This window comes from Phyllostomus discolor, chromosome 2, assembly GCF_004126475.2.
Source record: "Phyllostomus discolor isolate MPI-MPIP mPhyDis1 chromosome 2, mPhyDis1.pri.v3, whole genome shotgun sequence".
NCBI lineage: Eukaryota > Metazoa > Chordata > Mammalia > Chiroptera > Phyllostomidae > Phyllostomus > Phyllostomus discolor.
The window spans coordinates 20,579,927-20,599,476 of record NC_040904.2 but is presented as its reverse complement, the minus strand read 5'-3'; the positions used below and the strand labels follow the sequence as shown (position 1 = coordinate 20,599,476).

Here is a 19,550-nt window from a genome sequence, read left to right as displayed (position 1 = left end):
TCTTCTAAATGATTAAAATTCATCCCACCAATTATATCATAAAAACAATAATTACACTTTCAGTTTTAGTGCTCAACAGAGCAACATACAATTGTGTCATTAGTGGGCAAGTTTCAGAAAAAAAAAATTACTTTTTACGGTGTAATTTTAAACTTGCATATATACTGCCTTTTAGATAAATGCATCCCTTCATAAACAAGATGAAGTAGAATCCACAAAAGGGGCTGTGCTGTGTGTTATCTCTATTAGACTTTATTCAGTCCGGGGGGGTGGGGGCACAATGGAGGTTACGCTGCCAAGGGCACAAGATACACATGTAGTGACACGCTGATTAAATGGAGACCTGTCACAAGAGACTAAGTTACAGAGCCAAGGTTCAGTGATGCCTCTGTCTCTGTACATGATTTTTAGTCTTCTCTGCTGTAAAGATCCTGACTGCTATCAAAATACCAAGAACATTAGGAACCCTAAGTAGAAACTGACCTGATTCCATAAGAATTAGCATATTTGAGTTACAAGTAGCAAACAGCCTATCTGAAGACTTAAGCATAACATCTGAGGACTTGAACATGAAATCTGGAGACAAACATAATTAAAATACCTTTGAAATGGAAAATTATAACAAAATAATTAAGGGATCATTTTAATTCCATTTGAGGTTCTGTTATTTTAAGAAATAACAATTAGGTTTTCAAAAATAATTAACTTTATTTTTTAACCTGTTACTTTTCAACCCAGTAAAGATACTTAAAAATAGTTTCTGTCCTATAATGAACTTAAAAATCAAATTTTGCTCTGAGCTAAGATGTTCTTTTTAAAGGGGTCCATTTCCATGTGGTAATCTTAATATAGTACAGTTAGGTACCTCTTTGTTACATGAGAATTTATTAAATGTTTGTTTGCAAATATATCACTACCGTTTTGAAACTAATATTACATAAAAGAAAGATTAAGCTCGATCCCTCAATCCTAGACCTTGAAAATCTTACCCTTTGCAGTATCATGGATGGACCTGGAGAGCATTGTGCTAAGTGAAATAAGCCAGTCGGAGAAAGACAAATACCATATGAAATCACTCAACTGTGGAATCTAATGAACAACTCGAATTAACAAGCAAAATAGAGACAGACTCATAGATAGAGAGCAGGGTGACAACTATGGGGGGTGGGCAGGGAGGGTCAGGTGTGGAGGGATCCAGCAAAAAGAAAAAAGGACTGAAACTCTCCCTGACTCTGTTTTACCTTTTCATAAGAGTGTCAGTTCCCATCAGCCCTATCTTCTAAGACAGAAGGCAAAATAACCACTTCTGTTGGAAACCAGGCATAAAATAAAAACAATAGCAAAAAAATCATAACTTATCAAAAACCTAGGGTATGGCAGGTACTGTTCTGCATGGTTTAAGCTTATTAGTTTATTTAATGCACAAAATACCCCATAGTTTTTTACTACCCCTATGCTAAAGATTAGATATCTGAGGCTGAGAGAAGTCTGATAACCTGTCTGAGGAAACACAAACAGTAAGTAAGTGGAGCTGGGGTTTGAGCCCATGTCGCCTGGCTGCAGAGGCAATGTGCATAGTAGGAAAGCTGTATCACTGTATTTGCATTTCTACTTAGAGATGGCGTGAGAGTTAGTTTCTGCCAATTATGGCTAATGTGTTATAAACACACGCATATAAACACATGTACAGTGGTTTAACTATACCACTGACCATGTAAATAAAAACAGTTTTCTTAAATATTTGTTTGGCTTGTTCCATGTGGCAAATTTAATTTTTCTAATTGCAAGATTCTTTAAGAAAGTCAAACATCAACGACCGATTGCCAGGTAGGTAGTCAAGAGGCTGATGATTACCACACGGCACTCACATTGTTTATAACATTTTTTTTCTCAGCGTTGACACTTTTATTTCCAATCACAAAATTCTCCTACAGGAGAGATACCTCTGAATTTATTTGTACCACTGCCTCATATGTTTTTAAAACAGTGAAACAGACCAGATTAAACAGCCAAGCACAGGTCCAGAGTAAGGGCTGGGAGAGGAGAAACCAGTACTCAAGTACCTAAGCTATTTCATGCGCAAAGAATTTTACCATGAGTTTACCTTCTCTAAGTTAGTACACAGTGCTTCCTGAATTTCTCAAACTTAGTACCTAATTAAAACTCACAGAATGGGTTGCCAAGATAAACTAAAAGCAGGCCTTAGGAAAGAAGAAACAAGGAAAAAAAGAAAAAAGTACCGCCAGGTGTTTCTACCTCCAAATCACAAATAGTATACTGGATGCCCACAGAACTCAGGGGTGCAGGGCCACAGAGGCGATTAGAGAGACCCGCAGGGAGTTCGTATCTTGCACTTCCTGCTCTAAGCACGTGTCAGCGTGCACCCGTGTGAATCATTTCCATCTGTATGCATGTTTGTATACCCAGACTGAGTGAGAAGAGAAGAATAGTTTGCAGGCACATTGGAAAATAAAAGCATGGAAGAACCCTACCTTTCTATAAAATAAAGTATATGCATTAGTGACAATTTTCCATTCTTGGACTCAATTTTTTGTTTACTTTCATATCAGTGAGTGTTTTTCAAAGCCAAATTCTTAACATGTGTAATAACTTAGCACTGGATTTAGGAGTTTGATCTGGAGATACTCTGCAAAGAGCCATGCTATCTTAATATTACAGAAGCTCTGCCGAGACATATGGTCTTTCTCAAATGAAGGAGACACAACTGTTCATGGAAGCATTTGGTTTGATTCTAACTCTTAGTTGAAGTTTTCTAAACAACTTTCAGGTGCCAGCACACATATCCTGGGTTTGCATATGAGGAGCTGATGTGTCTGGCCTGAATCTCCCATGCCGAATAATTAGAATACCTGATCAGACACCAAAAAACACCTTTATGGCAACTTAGGTATCAACATAATTATTGGGTTTAACACCAGGCGTAGTTAATTTTCCTTGTTCTTTTTAGAATGTTTTATGCTCCTAATATAGAATTTGATTAAAAGATATTTTAATCTTGTTATTTGGGGGAATATACATCAAAAGAGCATAAAATTTATAATGAAAAAAAGCTCAACATTTTACCAATTATCCCCCACAAATATTTCAGCTTTAAGAATTACTCTGACTTTCCACATCATCCACATAAGCTCTTCATTTTGTATTCTTATATTACCAATCATAATTTTATTATATTACATATTTAAAAGCATATTTTTGATAACTTCTTTATATGAGCATACACATTAATGACATATTTACAGATTCATTTTCCTCAGGTCTCTGGCACCAAAATTGAGTTTTTAATGCCAGCATACTATTTATAACTGTATGAAAAAGCAAGTGTAAATGGACCCCAGTAGCTTTTAATTCTTGAAATATGTTCTCTGCTTGCAAGTTTTAAAATGACTTGAAATGCTTCTTTCATACATTCATTAATCAGGCTACACAGTTTCCATTCTGCCAGGTCCCAAAAGCAGTCACTACAAAGATTCTGCTCCCTGGCCCACCCCCTGGGATCTGCTTTAACCCTTCCTGTGCCCCCCCTCCATCCACCCCCCCCCCACCCAGGATCAGCCTTAACCCATCCTGTGTCCCAGAGGGAGCCCCAGGCATCCCACGCTTCCTGCAAGGCAATTGAGCCCTCTGGTGACCATGACATCCTTAAAGGAGTTATTCTGTCCCATTTCTGGAACTTATCATTTACCACCCACAATAACCCAATAGAAATGGTACCATATACAGGTAAAGAACCCTAGAGGGATGACATAGCTTGCTTCATATCACACAGTTCATACAGGACTGAAATTCCAACCCTTGGAAGCCTCACCTCTACAGTGTTCCTTTAACCACTAAACTACACTACTTTTCTCGTCAGCATACACAACGTTGTAGTTTATTTACCATAAGCGGTATGGGTGGGGATGGAAGGCAGTGTCGGAGTCCAGAGAAAGCATGACTTTTGCTTTGTGGCTCCTGTCATTGCTGCTGCTTATAGAAAGAACGTATGTATACATGCATTTCTGTTTTACTTAAGTTTTCCAATCGCACAGACTTGGGTCTGAATTCGGACTCGATCCCTTTCTAGTTGTGTGACCTTGGGGAAAAGACATAACGACATCAACAATTTATTGGCTCTTTTCTATATGTTAGCCATTGTGCTAAGTGCTTGGCGTACACTGTCTCATTACATTAAATTAAATATTCATAAAAGCCCTCACAAGAGATAATATTATTGATATTTGAGAGCAGATGGGACTATTCTGAGAGAGGATAATAAGTAATAACCTTTCCAAGGTCAGATAGCCAGTGAGAGAACAGCAGTGGCCCACACTGAGTCAGAAGAGGTTTAGGCAGACGCATCTGGCTGGCACTCTGCCGCGGGAGGGCGAGGACTGAATCTGGGGACGAGCACTCACTGCCAGTGCTTCCCACTGAAAAGGGGCTCTGAGGATGAACACTGGGGCCGCACATCCTGGGTTCGAATCCTCGTGTCCAGCTACGACATCTCGGCAGGTCATTTAACTTCTCTGGGCTTCAGTTTCTTCATTTGGCAAATGTAAAATAATAACACTACCTACCTCAAGATGTTGTTGTGAAGAATAAATGAGATGATTATTGTAATGGAGCTGGAGGTGGTAGGTCATCAATAACTTATTATTAACTACAGAGGTGACTTTAATTTTGAATAGTTCTGATCCAGCCAACTTTTACTTCCACATAACAAAATATATAAGCAACAGGAATATTTTATTTTAGAAGTGTAAAACTCCTCTAACGCATCATGAATGTCAATGTCTGGGCTCATCCCAAGATCCGTCCTCTCTCTCGGTTGCTCAGATGATGTGCGGATCTGTCCTCTTTCTTTCCTGCATGGACGCATCTCACAAGACCAGGGACTTTGGTTTCTTCGTTACAACAAAGGAAATTTATATCATGAAAGGCTTACATTTGACACTTCTCAGCATCTATTGTAAATATTTTGCTCACAGCCCACCGGCCAGGACAGCTCTCGTACTCCCCAAGAAGGGACGAAGAATAACTAGGAATTCAGAGGCACAAGTCTTACGTGTTGAGTGATGGCAGGGACACTCAGGGACAAGAACGATGGGGTCAAGACCTCACTTTGAAAAACAGGATAAGACTTTTATGATTTTCCATGAATAAGTGCTTCATATTTTTTTCTTAAATCAGTTATAAACTCCTGTGCCAAAAATACTCCAACTATTTTTCAAATTAAACTTCCTGAAAAAAGAATTCATAGTTGACATTCTTAATTTTGCATGCAGACTTTTTTCTTAGGTCCATTCTGGGCCTTGTGTCCATCTTGGACATCATGCAAGGGGTCTGGGTTACAACTGTATCTCCCAGGGAGTCATACAGAAGGAGCCTGAGCATGGCCTATGTAAATGGTGGTAGGTATCCAGTAAAGTCAGGAAACAATGGAGTTTGCCCTGGCTGGCATAGCTCAGTGGATTGAGCGTGGGCTGTGAAGCAAAGTGTCGCAGGTTCGATTCCCAGTCAGGGTACATGCCTGGGTTGCAGGCCATGACCCCCAGCAACCGCACATTGATGTTTCTCTCTCTCTCTCTTTCTCCCTCCCTTCCCTCTCTAAAAATAAATAAAATCTAAAAAAAAAAAAAAGAAACAATGGAGTTTGAAGTAATATTTCTAACTCAGGGACCAGAAAGCATTTAATTAATAAGTATTGCAAATAATTTTCATGCAAATGTAAAGTACATTCATTCCACTTTTAGGATGTCACAAATAAACAGCTATCTTTAAAGATGCAAGCTAAGGAATTTTTCAAGTTTGGAAACAGTGGAAGTCAATTAAAGATTTTAGCTTAGAAAGAGAAAATAAACTGCCTTTATTTGCACAAACAGAAAACAAACTGCCTATAACTTGCACATTGTTCTAATTTTTCAGTTCTAACAATTTAATATTTCAGATAATTGCCCAATTTACAGGATCATAAATGGAAATAAACAGCATGCCAGAAGTTCTATACTCCCTTCAAACAGGAAAATATCTTAACGGTTCTTCAACAGTACTTTTCAAAGTCCCACTATAATAAAATCCACACTAAACAAGGCAGACATAAAAAAGGAATTCTAACGGCCTCAACCAGGCTCCAGTGCACAAGAAGCCCATGTTTGTCCGCCAGGCTTAGACACACTTGATGCTGAAGAGAATCTCTTCCGTTCCCAGAATCCATTCGTTACTCTGCAGACATGGGGAAGGGGGCCCTTCAAATGTACTGCAGCTTCAGTAAATAGCATTGCATAGAGGCATGGGCACTGGATTAGGGTTCAGTGACTTGGATTCTGGCCTTGGCTCTGGGCTTCAGATATTTTGAGTTATTGGTCCTCTACTTCTAAGACCTTTATGGCACCACTATTTTTTGAAATCACGTACCTTTTCTACAAGCCTCCAAAGTAATCACCAAACTCTAAATATTACTGTATTGTGCCCTGCTTTTGTGAAATTACTTTATCAATTAAATATTAAATACAGAAAATACCACTAATTCACTATGTTCCATTAAAAATATTTTGAAGTTATTTTAAAGTTTTAAAGTGATTTTATAAATATCCATAAAGTTCGATCTATCACTTTATCTTAATATTTAATTAAATCACTTAAAATTATATATGTGTGTGTATACATATGTATTCCATTTAATCTCTTGTCTCAGGGAGATATAAGAATTGCAGATACATTTTAAAAAAGAGAGAGAAAATTCACTCAATTGGCCCACTTGAGAATAAAGCAAACTTCTACTTAAGACTGTGCAATACATTTTCAAAAACTGCAAACTCATTATCAATATTAAGAATGAAAGCATTAAAATTTCTCCTTTCCAGTTTTACATTTGAAATCTATTACCCAATTTACTATACCAGAAAGACTTAAAAACTTTCTGTCTAGAGAAAAGTTAACTTAGGTATTTTCAAGTGCAAGTGCAATGTTGTTGAACACGTTTTAGTTTTAAAAACAAGCATCGCACGTAAGCACTAGCAAAAATAAATCTTATTTTTTACTTTGTAAAGCTATTAGTAAATGCTCTTCTTCTTCACCTTTAAAACTGCCATTACATTTTCAGTTATTGAAGTGAAAGAGCTTCAGTGTGACAGCAGCTAATAGCCTTGATTCCAACTATAGGGAATCAATTATGAGATTAAGTTCCATTGAAAACAAGGGGGGGAAAGAAGACGTGATCCGACAATAAGGCCGCCAAAGAGCTCACATTAGCGGAAGTGTCTTAATATCATTTCACAGATTCATGCCCATGAATGGAGGCAGGGCGAAGAACAAAGGGTTATAAATAAATACGCATTGCCACAAAAGCTAAAATGCTGAAGACATAATTTGTGTGGTTCCCTCTCAGATGCTACTGATCTCTCTCCCACTCCTCATCACACACACGAAGGCCCCACGTGCATCCTCCATCCAGGTTATTTACACCCATATGGGGTCATTTTTCCCCCCAAAAAACTAGGAGCAGGCAAATAACCCCCTTTTAAAAAATAATAAACTGAGCCCTGGCTGGCGTAGCTCAGTGGATTGAGCTTGGGCTGTGAAGCAAAGTGTCGCAGGTTCGATTCCCAGTCAGGGCACATGCCTGGGTTGCAGGCCATGACCCCCAGCAACTGCACATTGATGTTTCTCTCTCTCTTTCTCCTCTCCCTTCCCTCTCTAAAAATAAATAAAATCTTTAAAAAAAATAAAATAATAAACTGAGAGCAAAGCCCTAAAAAAGACAGAGAACTGCTACACTTAGAATGCTGAGCAGTACTGTCTGACAAGGAACAACAACGCACCCGAGCACTACCAGTACCTGAGCTGTTCTTCCTGCTCCGTTTGATTTAATGATGGGTTGAGGAATTTGGGTGGAAGAATTTGAGGATATAATCATTTCACATTTTTGGTTTTAAACATTAACAAGCAGATAAACAGAATACAGGCTTTGGAAAAATCTTTTCTGTTTTATTTTTAACTGTTTTAATTCTCAATTCGATTCCTCTTTCTAGACATACAGTGCAGATTGTGAAGGACAAAAAAAAAGTGTTTCATAGATTCCAATGCTATTCAGTCTACATTAAACCCATGTTTTAGCTTCTAAACAGCTTCCTAGAGAAATCAGAATCTTACCTTTACATATCTTCTGGAGAGGTTTCGTGGTGCTTTGAAAATTCCTGAGGTCTATGTCAAACGGCCATTCTCTTGCTCCCAGGGTCTTAGGGGCTTGGAGAAATCCCAACACCTGCTGCTACCACTGAGTGTCGAGGCTAGGAAAGCTCCAGGGTTTTGCCAGCAGGATCACTGAGCCACAGCCAAAGCTTGGGAAGCCTTAACAACTGAAAGCAAGTGTAGAAGGCAACGTGGTACCCAGCACTGGGCTCAATTGTAGCAGCAGGGGGAGGAATATTCCGGCCCTCACAAGGGTTTAGAGGCAGCCATCAGGGAACCCAAGGCTCTGTCAACAGACAGAGCTAGGGAAGTGGGGACAGGGCCGCACAGCAGGGGACCCTGGGCGGGAGGAGGGGAACGACTAGCACAGAGCTCAGGTAGCGCTTGAAAAGAATCACCAAAATTCCCCGACAGAACACAAGAAGCAATGGCAAAATGCAACAAAATACATGGAGGTAGGCCATTCTAGCATCCCGTAAGACAGCCAAAAACACAGTGGACGGGAAATGGAGCTCTAGTTCTAGAAAGAAAAGTAAGGAAGACACATTATAGTACGCCTACTGCATTCAAGGTTAAAAATGTACTGTTTCATAAAATTGCTAAATCCTGCCACTATAACATTTACGTTAAGATAAGGGCATTTACAAATATAAAAAGTCACAGGGTGCAAGCTACAAGGTAACAGAGGTTAAAAGGCAAAGTTGTCCATTATTAAAGGAGAAAATGAAAAGACAGAGAGAAGGTTAAATTGAAAAAGAATTAAAACTGCTTTTTAAATAAGTACAACATGTTTCATCAAATACATCACTTTCTATTGTGGGCAGATGAGAGATACTGAAGGAATTCAATGAGGTAAGAGAAGGAGATGAAGAAGAAGGAGGAAGTGGACAAAGAGTGTTCAGAGATGGAAAGTGGAAAGGTAGAAGAAAAGGGAAGAAAAGAGGAGGAAGAAAGGAAAATGGGATTAACTTAGTAGGTTTCCAATGCCTTGTCACATAAACTACTCACTAGATTCCCCTGAACCTGGGACTTCATAATGTTATATTTTCCGTGGAAGTGCTTATAGCCTGTTAACCACTCTTCACCGCTCTCCAACTGCTCAAAAGCCTTATTTTAGGAGCCCACAGAATATTAAATATTAAACAACTACAAGAGACAGATCCTAAGACAATCTTGCTGTAATGAGCTGAATAAAATCAAGTCAGAGGCTAAATATAAACTCTGACAAAACTTCAGTAATCCCTAATATGTATCAAAACAAAAACAATCAGACTCATTTAGGAACTGGCAGTTTTTCAAGACCAGAAGCAAGTTAATACTGTGTACTTACTTTAGAATTAAATAAGAAGAAACTCTACTACCTCAGGTATTTACTTATATCTTTTTAACCCAAGTTCAAAAAATAGTAATGAATAATCTACTTTACTTGGTGTCAAATAGCTAAAATAACCTTGGGTCGGAAAATGTTGGTTTCCATCCCTCACCTGATTCATATACATGTAAATATATATAAATACATATGTTCTGATGGATATAATGTTATGACATGTACAGTTTAATGAAGAAGTAGCTCTTGCTTGGGCGAACTCATTTATGGCCATTAAGTCAGACATTTTTATAAAATGACCCTTATTCTACAAAATAGTCGGTATTGCCTAGGCAGCTAGTATTTTAAATTTGAAAGAATTGAGATTTTATCAGGGAAAGGGATGAGGAATCCAAATTTCCTTCTAAAAATACTTCCATTATAAAAAACAGTGCCTAAGATTCTATGTTGATTCAAACTAAAGCTTAACTTTTTAAAACATATCTTGTCAATGAGCTAGGTCTGCAGAAGAAAATACTTAGTGAACCCCTGTGGTCAAAACCAAATGGAAGCGGGTTTTTTAAATGTCAAAAATCAATTACAGGTTCTCAATCCCACTCATGAAAATCTGTTTTAGCAATCTAAATGATAAAAACTAAAAAGAAAAACAATGTTCAAGGAAAGACAAGGAAATGAATAAATACTGCCAATGTGAAATGGTCGAGTCCTTTTATAAAGCTCTTCAGATCAGAGGGTGTGTCAGGGTTATTATCAGTGGAAATAGCTTTTACAACTGGCAATGGCTTCTTAAAAGTAAATATTATATTGCTACTAACTACAGTATCTTACTAAAGTAGTAAGACCAGATGATCTAAACCAGCATTTCCCTGTTGCTAAGCATCACAAGAGCATACATTTTTCATAAATGTGCTCAATTGCACCCCCTCACCTAGTCTGGTAACACAGTAGGTGCCCAATAAATACTTAACTGGCTGAATGGTGGCACCAAATGTTCAAAGGCACTCCTCAAAAAGATTGTGTCTTGGGGGTTGGGAGTGGAGTTATGTTCAAATAAATTTCTTAAAAATTAAAACAAAGTTAAACAGGTAAATTCTTCCTACATGACTTGTCAGGGCCTTTATTATGTTACCATAAATTCCTAAACTAACCTTAAGTCTACCCTTTTTATGAAGTGACTATTCATCATAGATTAATTACTCTAAAAAAACATGATTTATACCTCTATGGCAAACTTAATATTTCTATATCCTCCAATCTTGTAAATAAAGACATAGGTAAACTATTTACTGGAACATATTCATGTCTGTTAAAAATTATAAGGTGGAAGAAAATACATAGGTACTTCAAATCGCATAGTAGACTTAGTCAAAAAAATGGCTTCTGGCCCTGGCTGGTGTATCTCAGAGGACTGAACATGAGCCTGTGAACCAAAGGTTGCAGGTTCAATTCCCAGTCAGGGCATATGCCTAGGTTGCAGGCCAGGTCCTCAGTAAGAGGCACGTGAGAGGCAACCACACACTGATGTTTCTCTCCCTTTCTTTCTCCCTCCCTTCCCCTCTCTCTAAAAATAAATAAAATCTTTTTTTAAAAATGGCCTCTGCTTCAGGGGAAAAATATTTGAGAAAATTTTAGAGCGAGAAAAACTGAAACGGCTCATTCAAATCATTCATCTTATCGATAAAGAAACCTGCTTAAAGAAAGTAACATGTATTGGTACATAAATACATTCGCAATGAAGTTTCCTTATCACTGATGTCCCGGACCCATCCTGCACAACTATCTAATATGACCAGTATCTTACAAATTCGCTTACATAATTATCTTGAATTGAAAAGAACATTCCTGGAAAGTATTAAATTATGCAAATTCAATAATTTCTTAAATCAAAATTGTATATTGTTGTGAAAAAAGGAGGTGTTCATTTAGAAATGAAGAATAATTGCTTTCCTATACTAGAAACTCATTTTTTTTAAGTCACTCTGGGCCAAGTGAAAAACAAAAGTAAAGATCAAATAGTGACAGAAATTCCATGAGAAACTGTGCTCCCTAGACTGAGGCATCTAACAAACTTCAGGATTAGTATCTTCAAGTAGTAAAGCCAGGAAAAAAAAAATATATATATATACACATATACAAACTTTACTTATGGAAGTGATACAGGATCACAGGATCAGGTCACTGGCGATAAAACTATGGTTCCTCTCTAAGACCACGTGCTGATGTCCAGGTGAGCAGAGGCCATTTTCCCATGGATGCCGGTTCAGTCCTCGACCGAGCAAGCCTACCCAAAAGGTGTCCGTTCAGCGGCTCCCCGTTTGCCTTAGTCACTCACCAGCATCCATTAGCCAACTCCATGCTTTATCTTCAATAGATAAGATACGGCCTCTTCTTGCCACGGTGCCATGAAAAGGATCCAGGAGGTTCCCTTAAACAACATTTCCTGAAACTGCTGCAGCACCAAGAGTAAAGGATATGCCAGGTCAGCCGTGTCTCCTTCCCAGCAATATTAGCGGCAGCAGCGCAGCAGAAGCCGGAGCAGACCATTTAGACCCAGCTCCTTGCAGGGTGGTAGCCAAGCACTCGGATTGCTCTACACCTAGACAGAGTCTACCCCTCTGTTTGCACCCTGCCGACAGTGTCAAAACAGGTGTTTTCCTGGGATCCTGCTTAAAATTTGCTCCCAGACAAGGTGATAAGTATACAGCAACTGTGAAATTCTAAGGTTTTCATTCTATGGAAAACATGTTCTTAAAGGTATACTTTATTATCAAAAAGGCTTGATGGATCCTTTTGAAAATTTCATCCACCCCTTCCGGTCCTAATAAGCAAGTGATTGCCCTAAAATTTCCTGTTAATGAAAGAGAGGATGTTACCATATAAATGGCATCATGCAATTTTGGTCATTTCTTTCCTAATATTCTATCTGCCTTCCTGGCATAGAATCACTTTTTTTTCCTTTTTTTCTTTTTTTTGGCCAATGCGAATGTTTTCATAATCTTTACAACACTGCCAACAGATGGGGAAATATCAGGCCTTATGATCCTTATGTTACAGAACGAACAACGACTTCTTTGCTTCTATCTTTTACTCCCATTTTGATGGTATTGATGAGTTTCTCTTCTTCCCAGGGGTGTTCAACTTAATCAGCGGCTAGAATATGGCTGAACAACAGACTCAGACAAGTAACATCATCCACAAAGCATTTCCTTTACGTAACTAATGTATTCAGAGCTAAAATCCTACAGATATAAAAAGTACCTAGAGATTTTTAAAATTTGCAGTAGCTCTACAGAGGATAAGTAAAAAACAGGTTATTTTCCTAATAAGCATTTACCTATTAGAGAAAAATGATGAGCTCTGAGATATGTGTTCTCTGCACAGTAGAGAATAACTTATTCTAATTAGCAACCCTGAAACCCTACATACACAGATCCCGAGCATATTATGCTTCTCGTGTATTAATGTTCACTTTACTATCAAAGCAGTAAGAAACGTCACACGTTCTCGTCATCACCGAAGTAACAAGGATAATAATAGCTAACACACTGGACGGTCACGGGGGGCCCAGCACTGTTCTGGGTGTTTCACATGTGTTGTCCCATTTCATCTTCACAGCCACCACAGACCAGACATTATCACTGTCCCATTTTGCAAATCAGGAAACTGAGGCTCCGTCAGGTTCCACCACAGAGCTCCCACGCGATCTGAAGCCAGGCTGTACAGCTGCAGAACTGAAGCTCTTAAAGCACTTCACTAAAATTGCAACATTAGTTTTGGTTTTCATTCATTTGTGTGTTGTAAGTTTGCCTTGAATAAACAGACGTTAGAAAACATTTACATAAAACTAAGATTTCATAATAGGTGGTATGTGGTATTTATATGTGTGCCCTGAAGTTCCATCAGTTCTTTACGTGGATTAATTTATTTCAGATTCACAACAACCCAACAAGATAGACAGACTCCCAGTTTGGTGCATATCTGAGGGACACAAAGCACAGAGTGTCTGGTAAACTGCCAAAGATCAAACAACTATCAGGAAATAACTACTAAGTAGCAAATGTAAGTCTCAGGTATAAGGAATACAGCTCCTGAGTTATGGTTTTAAGCCTACACCAACCCTCTACTTCCTCTTGACAGCTGATGGCATGTTTGACACTTAAAGAAAGAGAGCAAGGGATGCCAGGTTTGGTGAGAACCCTAGCAGGAGGAGGGTGGTCCCCTATCCCTGTCTCTTTTCTAAAACCTAACATGTATAAAGTACCTAAGCCTATATAATACACAATTCCACATCCATTCCTCTTCATGATGCTTACTAACTTAAGGAATTAACAAATGTTTTATGTGATTCTCAGGCTTCAAAAAAGTCAAGGACAAATGCAGTTTTAGCCTTTTTTCCAAGTGTGTCATATCTTCAGAGGCACTAACAGTAACCTTATTATCATCACAGTGACAGTCATTCTGTTTTGAGGGATTATCATTGCTGGCAGTCATTTGTATATTTTACTCCCATCATTGGCAAATAAATATAATTCTGTGCAGGGCCAAGATAATAATTGGGAGCTTAGACGAAGCTTTAGAAATCCAGGGATCAAAAGAGCATGATAGAGGACTCTTAAAAAAAAACAAAAAACAAAAAACCCAGGGATCATCCCTTGTGATGAGGAAGAACCAACCCTGGGCAGAGAGACTTGCTTGAATATTAAGCAGCTGAAATGGCCTTGCTTGAATTTGCTCTTGGGGACACAAAGCCATCTGGGTCGTCTCAGACAGCCCAGATCAGGAACCTAGGGTCCCAAATGTAAGATTTAAACCAATGAAGAACACTGAAACCAACCTATCTCTTTAATTTGCAAGCAAGCCTACCTCTCAGGACTAATTTTGGTTAGCTTCGACTGTTTCAGCTTTAACCAAGTATAAATTAGCACAAGAAACCATGACAACTTCAGAAAGACAATACAGTCATGGTGAAGGCATCTACCCTTTGTTAGAATTTAGCCACAAAAGCTGTAAGAAATTGCAGCCATTTGGTGACACTTCGCAAGAAGAAATTTAGGGGTCCACATGGCATAGAGTTTGAAGTGATGCATTAGAGTCTATTTACACTCAGTTGTTTTTATAATCAAAAACTTCCACAGAAGGAAGATGTCAATTCTTTACCTCTTTCTAGACAACTATCTTGGCTGCAAAGTTCTTGAGCAGTGGTATTACACACTGTATCCACATAACCCTGGTTTTCTCTTTAGCTGAAAACAAGATTTATCTGTCTTCAATGTTAACACTGAATGAATGCAGAAGTTAATCAAAAATTCTAAATGCATTTGAATCTGTTGGGTGAGCAAAACAAAGTGACCCCCACAGACTTTTACATAAGACACATCATAACACATGATTTTTTATGACCTTGGCAATACAAAGTGATACACTGGGAAGATCATGACTCACTTATGCTGTCATACAAATATATATATTTGAATTTTTCTGACTGCTAAACTTATCTCGTGCAGTTACAATTCTTATTTCTTGCTGATGTTAATGACAGTGCAATTAAAAACAAACATAAATGCATGATCATATACTACTTTTAGAAAAATCAATCAACAGAAGTTAGACGAATAAATTAACATCTTATACTTCAACTCTAACTGGGTATACCTCCTTCTCTTTAATCCCTTCAACTTGGCTTTATCTGGAAAGATATTACTCGAAGCGGTACTCAGGTCAAAACAGGCTAAGTTGCAGTCAGCTCCCCACCCTCTCCTAGAAACCAAACGATGCACCGACTACAACCAATCCTTAACTAATACTAAGCCAGCCAAATATAAACTGGTGACCTAAAAGTGAAAAGCTCTAATTATGCATTACAATTTCCTGAGTCATTTGTCCTCACAACTTTATGCTTTAAATAAACCTAAATACTGGCTAAAAAAAAAAAATCTACAAGCAACTCAATAGGACTTAGTGTTTCCATACCAGGAGCAGGAAGAGCTTTCAATGTCTGAGATAACGTTTGTTTTCAGTAGTTTGGAAAACAAACATTTCCTATGCAGTTGTTCCCGGGGGACAGAGGGTATGTGTAGGGAAAGCCTGAAAGAGCGTCTGTGTTTTCGTGGGTCAGGGTGGAGAGGGGGGAAGAGAAAGAAGCGGGAGGAAGGGAGGGAGGGAGAGATTGCGTTGAGCAGTACTTTGGTGTTCATGTAAACTGCTTATTTTGGGCTGGAGTTAGAATTGATCTCAGCCAGTTCCGGGCAAGCGATCCATGAAAGTGCTGCGATTTATCACTAAATCAACAGGAAACACTTACCTGGTGACATGTCACATTTCTATGAATGTGACACAGAACGGTATATTCCACATGGTTACATAAAATAATAGAAGCCTTGAATCTCTAAATTCGATAAATTTGATGGCTTTTTATCTATTTGATATCTATTTGACAAATTCTCATTACACAACCTTGAGTCAGGTGTATTATTATTCCCATTTGACAGGTGAGAATGCGTGGAGATGTTGGGGAAAAGTGTCCAGCAAGATCTGTCCCATGAAAGCCCAAATATCTTGGGTAGAAACTAGGTACTAAAGGGATTCCACCCACCAACACACACACACCTGATGTTTACTATTTCATTTTCTCTTTAGAAGGACTACTATACATATGAAATATAAAGAGTTACAACTCAACATTTTTAAGAATTTATAGAAATAATTCTTAAAACATTTGGAGATGACTACTCCTTTAGTTGTCACATAAGTGACTATACAGGTGAAAATTACTTCAAACCAATGAGCATACATGTTTTAAGATGCCTAAGATGCTTTTATTTTATCCAACACTTGAATATAGTAGAACCTTAGTTTGTTCTAAAAGGGAGAAATTTTCTTTGTGCACATTCGACATCACCAGCTGGCCGAAGAGGTCACCTCAACTGAGGGGAAAAAGTCATTCTTTTATTTTTACAGGGTTCTCTTAATCCATAATAGAAATTTTTCCCCATTTGTTTTTGTTTGTCGTTAATACAAATACAAATGTTGTATTTTTAAATTAAATGTGACCAGTATTATGCCCTTATTTCCCAAGCCCACTTTTGTTCTTTAAGCATGTCACTTGCAGCTCTACATTCCTGTTTAAAATACTTCTTCCCCTAACTCTCCACCTTTTTTTTTTTCCTTCCAGAAGTGACTAATCTTCCTGTTATTCTACTGTGTCAGTTTTTCCCCTGGTATTCTTTTCATGTTGCATAACAATTACTTTTTACTGACTTCTTTTAGAATTTTATGACTGTACCCTTGATGCTAGCTTTCTGTTTCAACAAATTAAAATCGTCAATATCTATGTGTTAGTAAATTTTTTTGTGCTATGGAGATCAAGGTTTTTTCCTCAAGTCGAAAATGCAACTATTCTTTCAAATGATATAACAAAAATGTCCATTCCTTGATCTCCAAAGGTAAATACAGTCTAATCCTCAGAGTTACCAGATAGCACAATTAAAGGGCTATGTTTTTCATCTCTTTTAAAAATCTTAATAAGGTGCTAGCAAAGCAAACATAATACCAGCTCTAAACATCTCTCCCCAGCACTTTTATCCATAACATCATAAAACATGTTAGCAGTGACTTATAAGCAGAACGTCAAGTTTCTTCATCTTCCCAATTTTCAATGGCAAGAAAATACTTTTAAGTATATGCCAAAAATTTGCATTCTGCCTTCATCTCAAATAATCAGAACAGCTCTATAATGCCATTTTTGCATTAGTAAAAGAGTTTCTATTCTAGAAAAGACACCTAAGAAGAGTTTTAGAATTATAATGACTACTTAAATAATATTATCTAAAAGTTACAACACAGTATCACACACCTTCCAAAACAATATAAAGTATAACCTCAGATTTACATAGTATATCGTTTGATGAATTCAATATTATATCATGGTCACTATCTCAGAGTATAGTCACAGAACTCCCTAGAGAAAGGAGTGTGTTACTAGTCCCATTCACAGAGGCTATGATGATCCAAAAGCTTTAGAAATTGTATATTCTCTAAAATATAAAAACACCTTTAAAACTCCTAAGAAAACACTTCAATTAGAGGAGATAAAGACAGCCATGAAACGTCAGCCTCTCTTCCCTACAACAGAAGTCAAATTAGGTCCAAACACCTGCTAATGTTAAAATAGCACGGGATCCTGTCACTTACTTGTCATTTTGGGGGAATCCCCATTATTCCATCTTCTTATTTTCCCCAATAGTAAAAATGTCCTTGTCTATACTTGCAATGACATATGGAAATGTTTCACTTTGGGTCAGCAGAAAAAACTTAACTTTCCAATTCCCTTTTTCTCCTGTTTTAGACTCTAGAGCCAGGGACACTACAAGCAGCTAAAAATACTGTAGCTAAAACATGTAGTATGGAACACGAAGTACTATAATAAGCAAAACAGGTTCAAAACATGTTTGCTTTTTAATCACATCACATTATGAGTAGAAAGCAAATCCAAACTACATAGTTCATGAAAAAGCAGAGTGCAGAGCTACATCCTCAGCAGCTAGCACAGTGCTTGCCAAGGGAAACCATGCTCAACAAACAGCCTCTGAGTGCATAAATTCCATTATATAGAGATATGTTTAGAGTGAAAAATAAATAGGGGATTGCCTGGCACCATGGAAAATAATGTTATCAAAAATGCATTAATCGAAAAAAAGTTGGAGAAGTAATTTAAAGAATTTCCCCAAGAAAACCGTTGTAAAAGTTTGTTAGCATAAACATATATATAATTATATCTGTATCTTATACTAGAAAATAATGTCTGGTTCTGAAAATTGATAGAATCATGCATTTTCTCCACCTTCCTGATATAAACCGTATTATGGAGTTGCCAATTGTTACCAAGGAAAAGTTCTTTATAGAAAAATTACAGGTAATAAATACAACAGGGACGATATAATGAAAGTCCTCTTAAAAACCACAGAATGACGAAATAATCAACAATGGGATAAAACTACTGGTTCCAATTCTGATGAAGAACTTCATCCGGGTTGGCCCTGGCTCACCTGATCTCATAGATAGATCTCTGTATCATTAACATAATTGTATTGACCAATATTACCCCAATAAATTCAATAATTTTTTGAAAAACAATGTAAGCATGTAAAAACAAGTAAATCAAATGTTACTCATTAAAAAAAGAGTGGGGACTAATGAAATCATGCCCTCCTGATATGATGAAATCAGAAGGTCACAGCACCACCTAGCAAGCATTCCCACCAAATAATGATGTTAAATAAACTCAGTGCTAGCTTTACGTTCTAGCCTACAGAAAATATGAGTGATAGAGGAGCAAGCTAAATGACACAGCAGGGAAGCAAACAGCTAAGCTCAGGATCTCAGATCTGCTCTAGGACAATGATGTGAATTTTTCTACAAATGACGGCATGGATGGGGAGGTATTATCATGGGTAAAAAGAACCTTAAAAGACATAACATACAAATAAAATGATGTATAAACCTTGTTTAGATGCTCATTTGAGCAACCCACCTATAAAAAAATATAGGTGGGTGAACTGTGAAAAACTAAACAAGGTGGGTATTAAGTTATATAATAAAATTATTTCCAACTTGGATAGACTTGAAAGTAAAGTTATATTTAAAACAAATTCTTATGTGTTAAAGATACATACTAAAGAATTTATAGGTAAAATAAGATGTCTGAGTTTTGTTTTAAAATACATATTGGTAAGAAATGAAGCACGGACGTGGACAGATGCATAAAAAATGCGGACAGAGCCATACACAGAGGTCGTTACAATGTTTTCTCTAATTGTAAAAACTACCAAAAAAATAGAAAGAAAAAGAAAATACTAGAAACTTGCCCTTGTATTTCTGACCCAGGATCACAAAATCTGATTGACAAGGTGGGCTTTGCAGCTTTGATCTGATTGGTTGACCTGGCTACAGTCAGTCACATCTGTGAATGAATGTAAATGTCTATATATGTAATCGAGAAATAAAAGTACTACCTAATTCAAAACATCATATA

At 37.5% G+C, this 19,550-nt stretch overlaps 1 protein-coding gene across 21 annotated transcripts in view; it reads right to left on the bottom strand.

Annotated features, from left to right (window-relative positions):
* MBNL1 (muscleblind like splicing regulator 1) overlaps positions 1-19,550 on the bottom strand; it is a 190,710-nt gene that overhangs the window by 93,121 nt on the left and 78,039 nt on the right. The window contains exons 2-3 of one of the 21 annotated variants that reach the window (XM_036017575.1): positions 11,853-11,969; positions 8,155-8,713 (exon numbers count right to left, since the gene is read on the bottom strand). The exons of 18 other annotated variants lie outside the window; for them this stretch is intronic. Coding sequence is in view for 1 of the 3 variants with exons in the window: in XM_028504998.2 (XP_028360799.1) it covers positions 11,853-11,858 (6 nt within the window). In the remaining 2 variants the exon portion in view is untranslated. The remainder of the gene's footprint in view (positions 1-8,154; positions 8,714-11,852; positions 11,970-19,550) is intronic. 2 more of the 21 variants (XM_028504998.2, XM_036017574.1) reach the window with 2 other exon arrangements.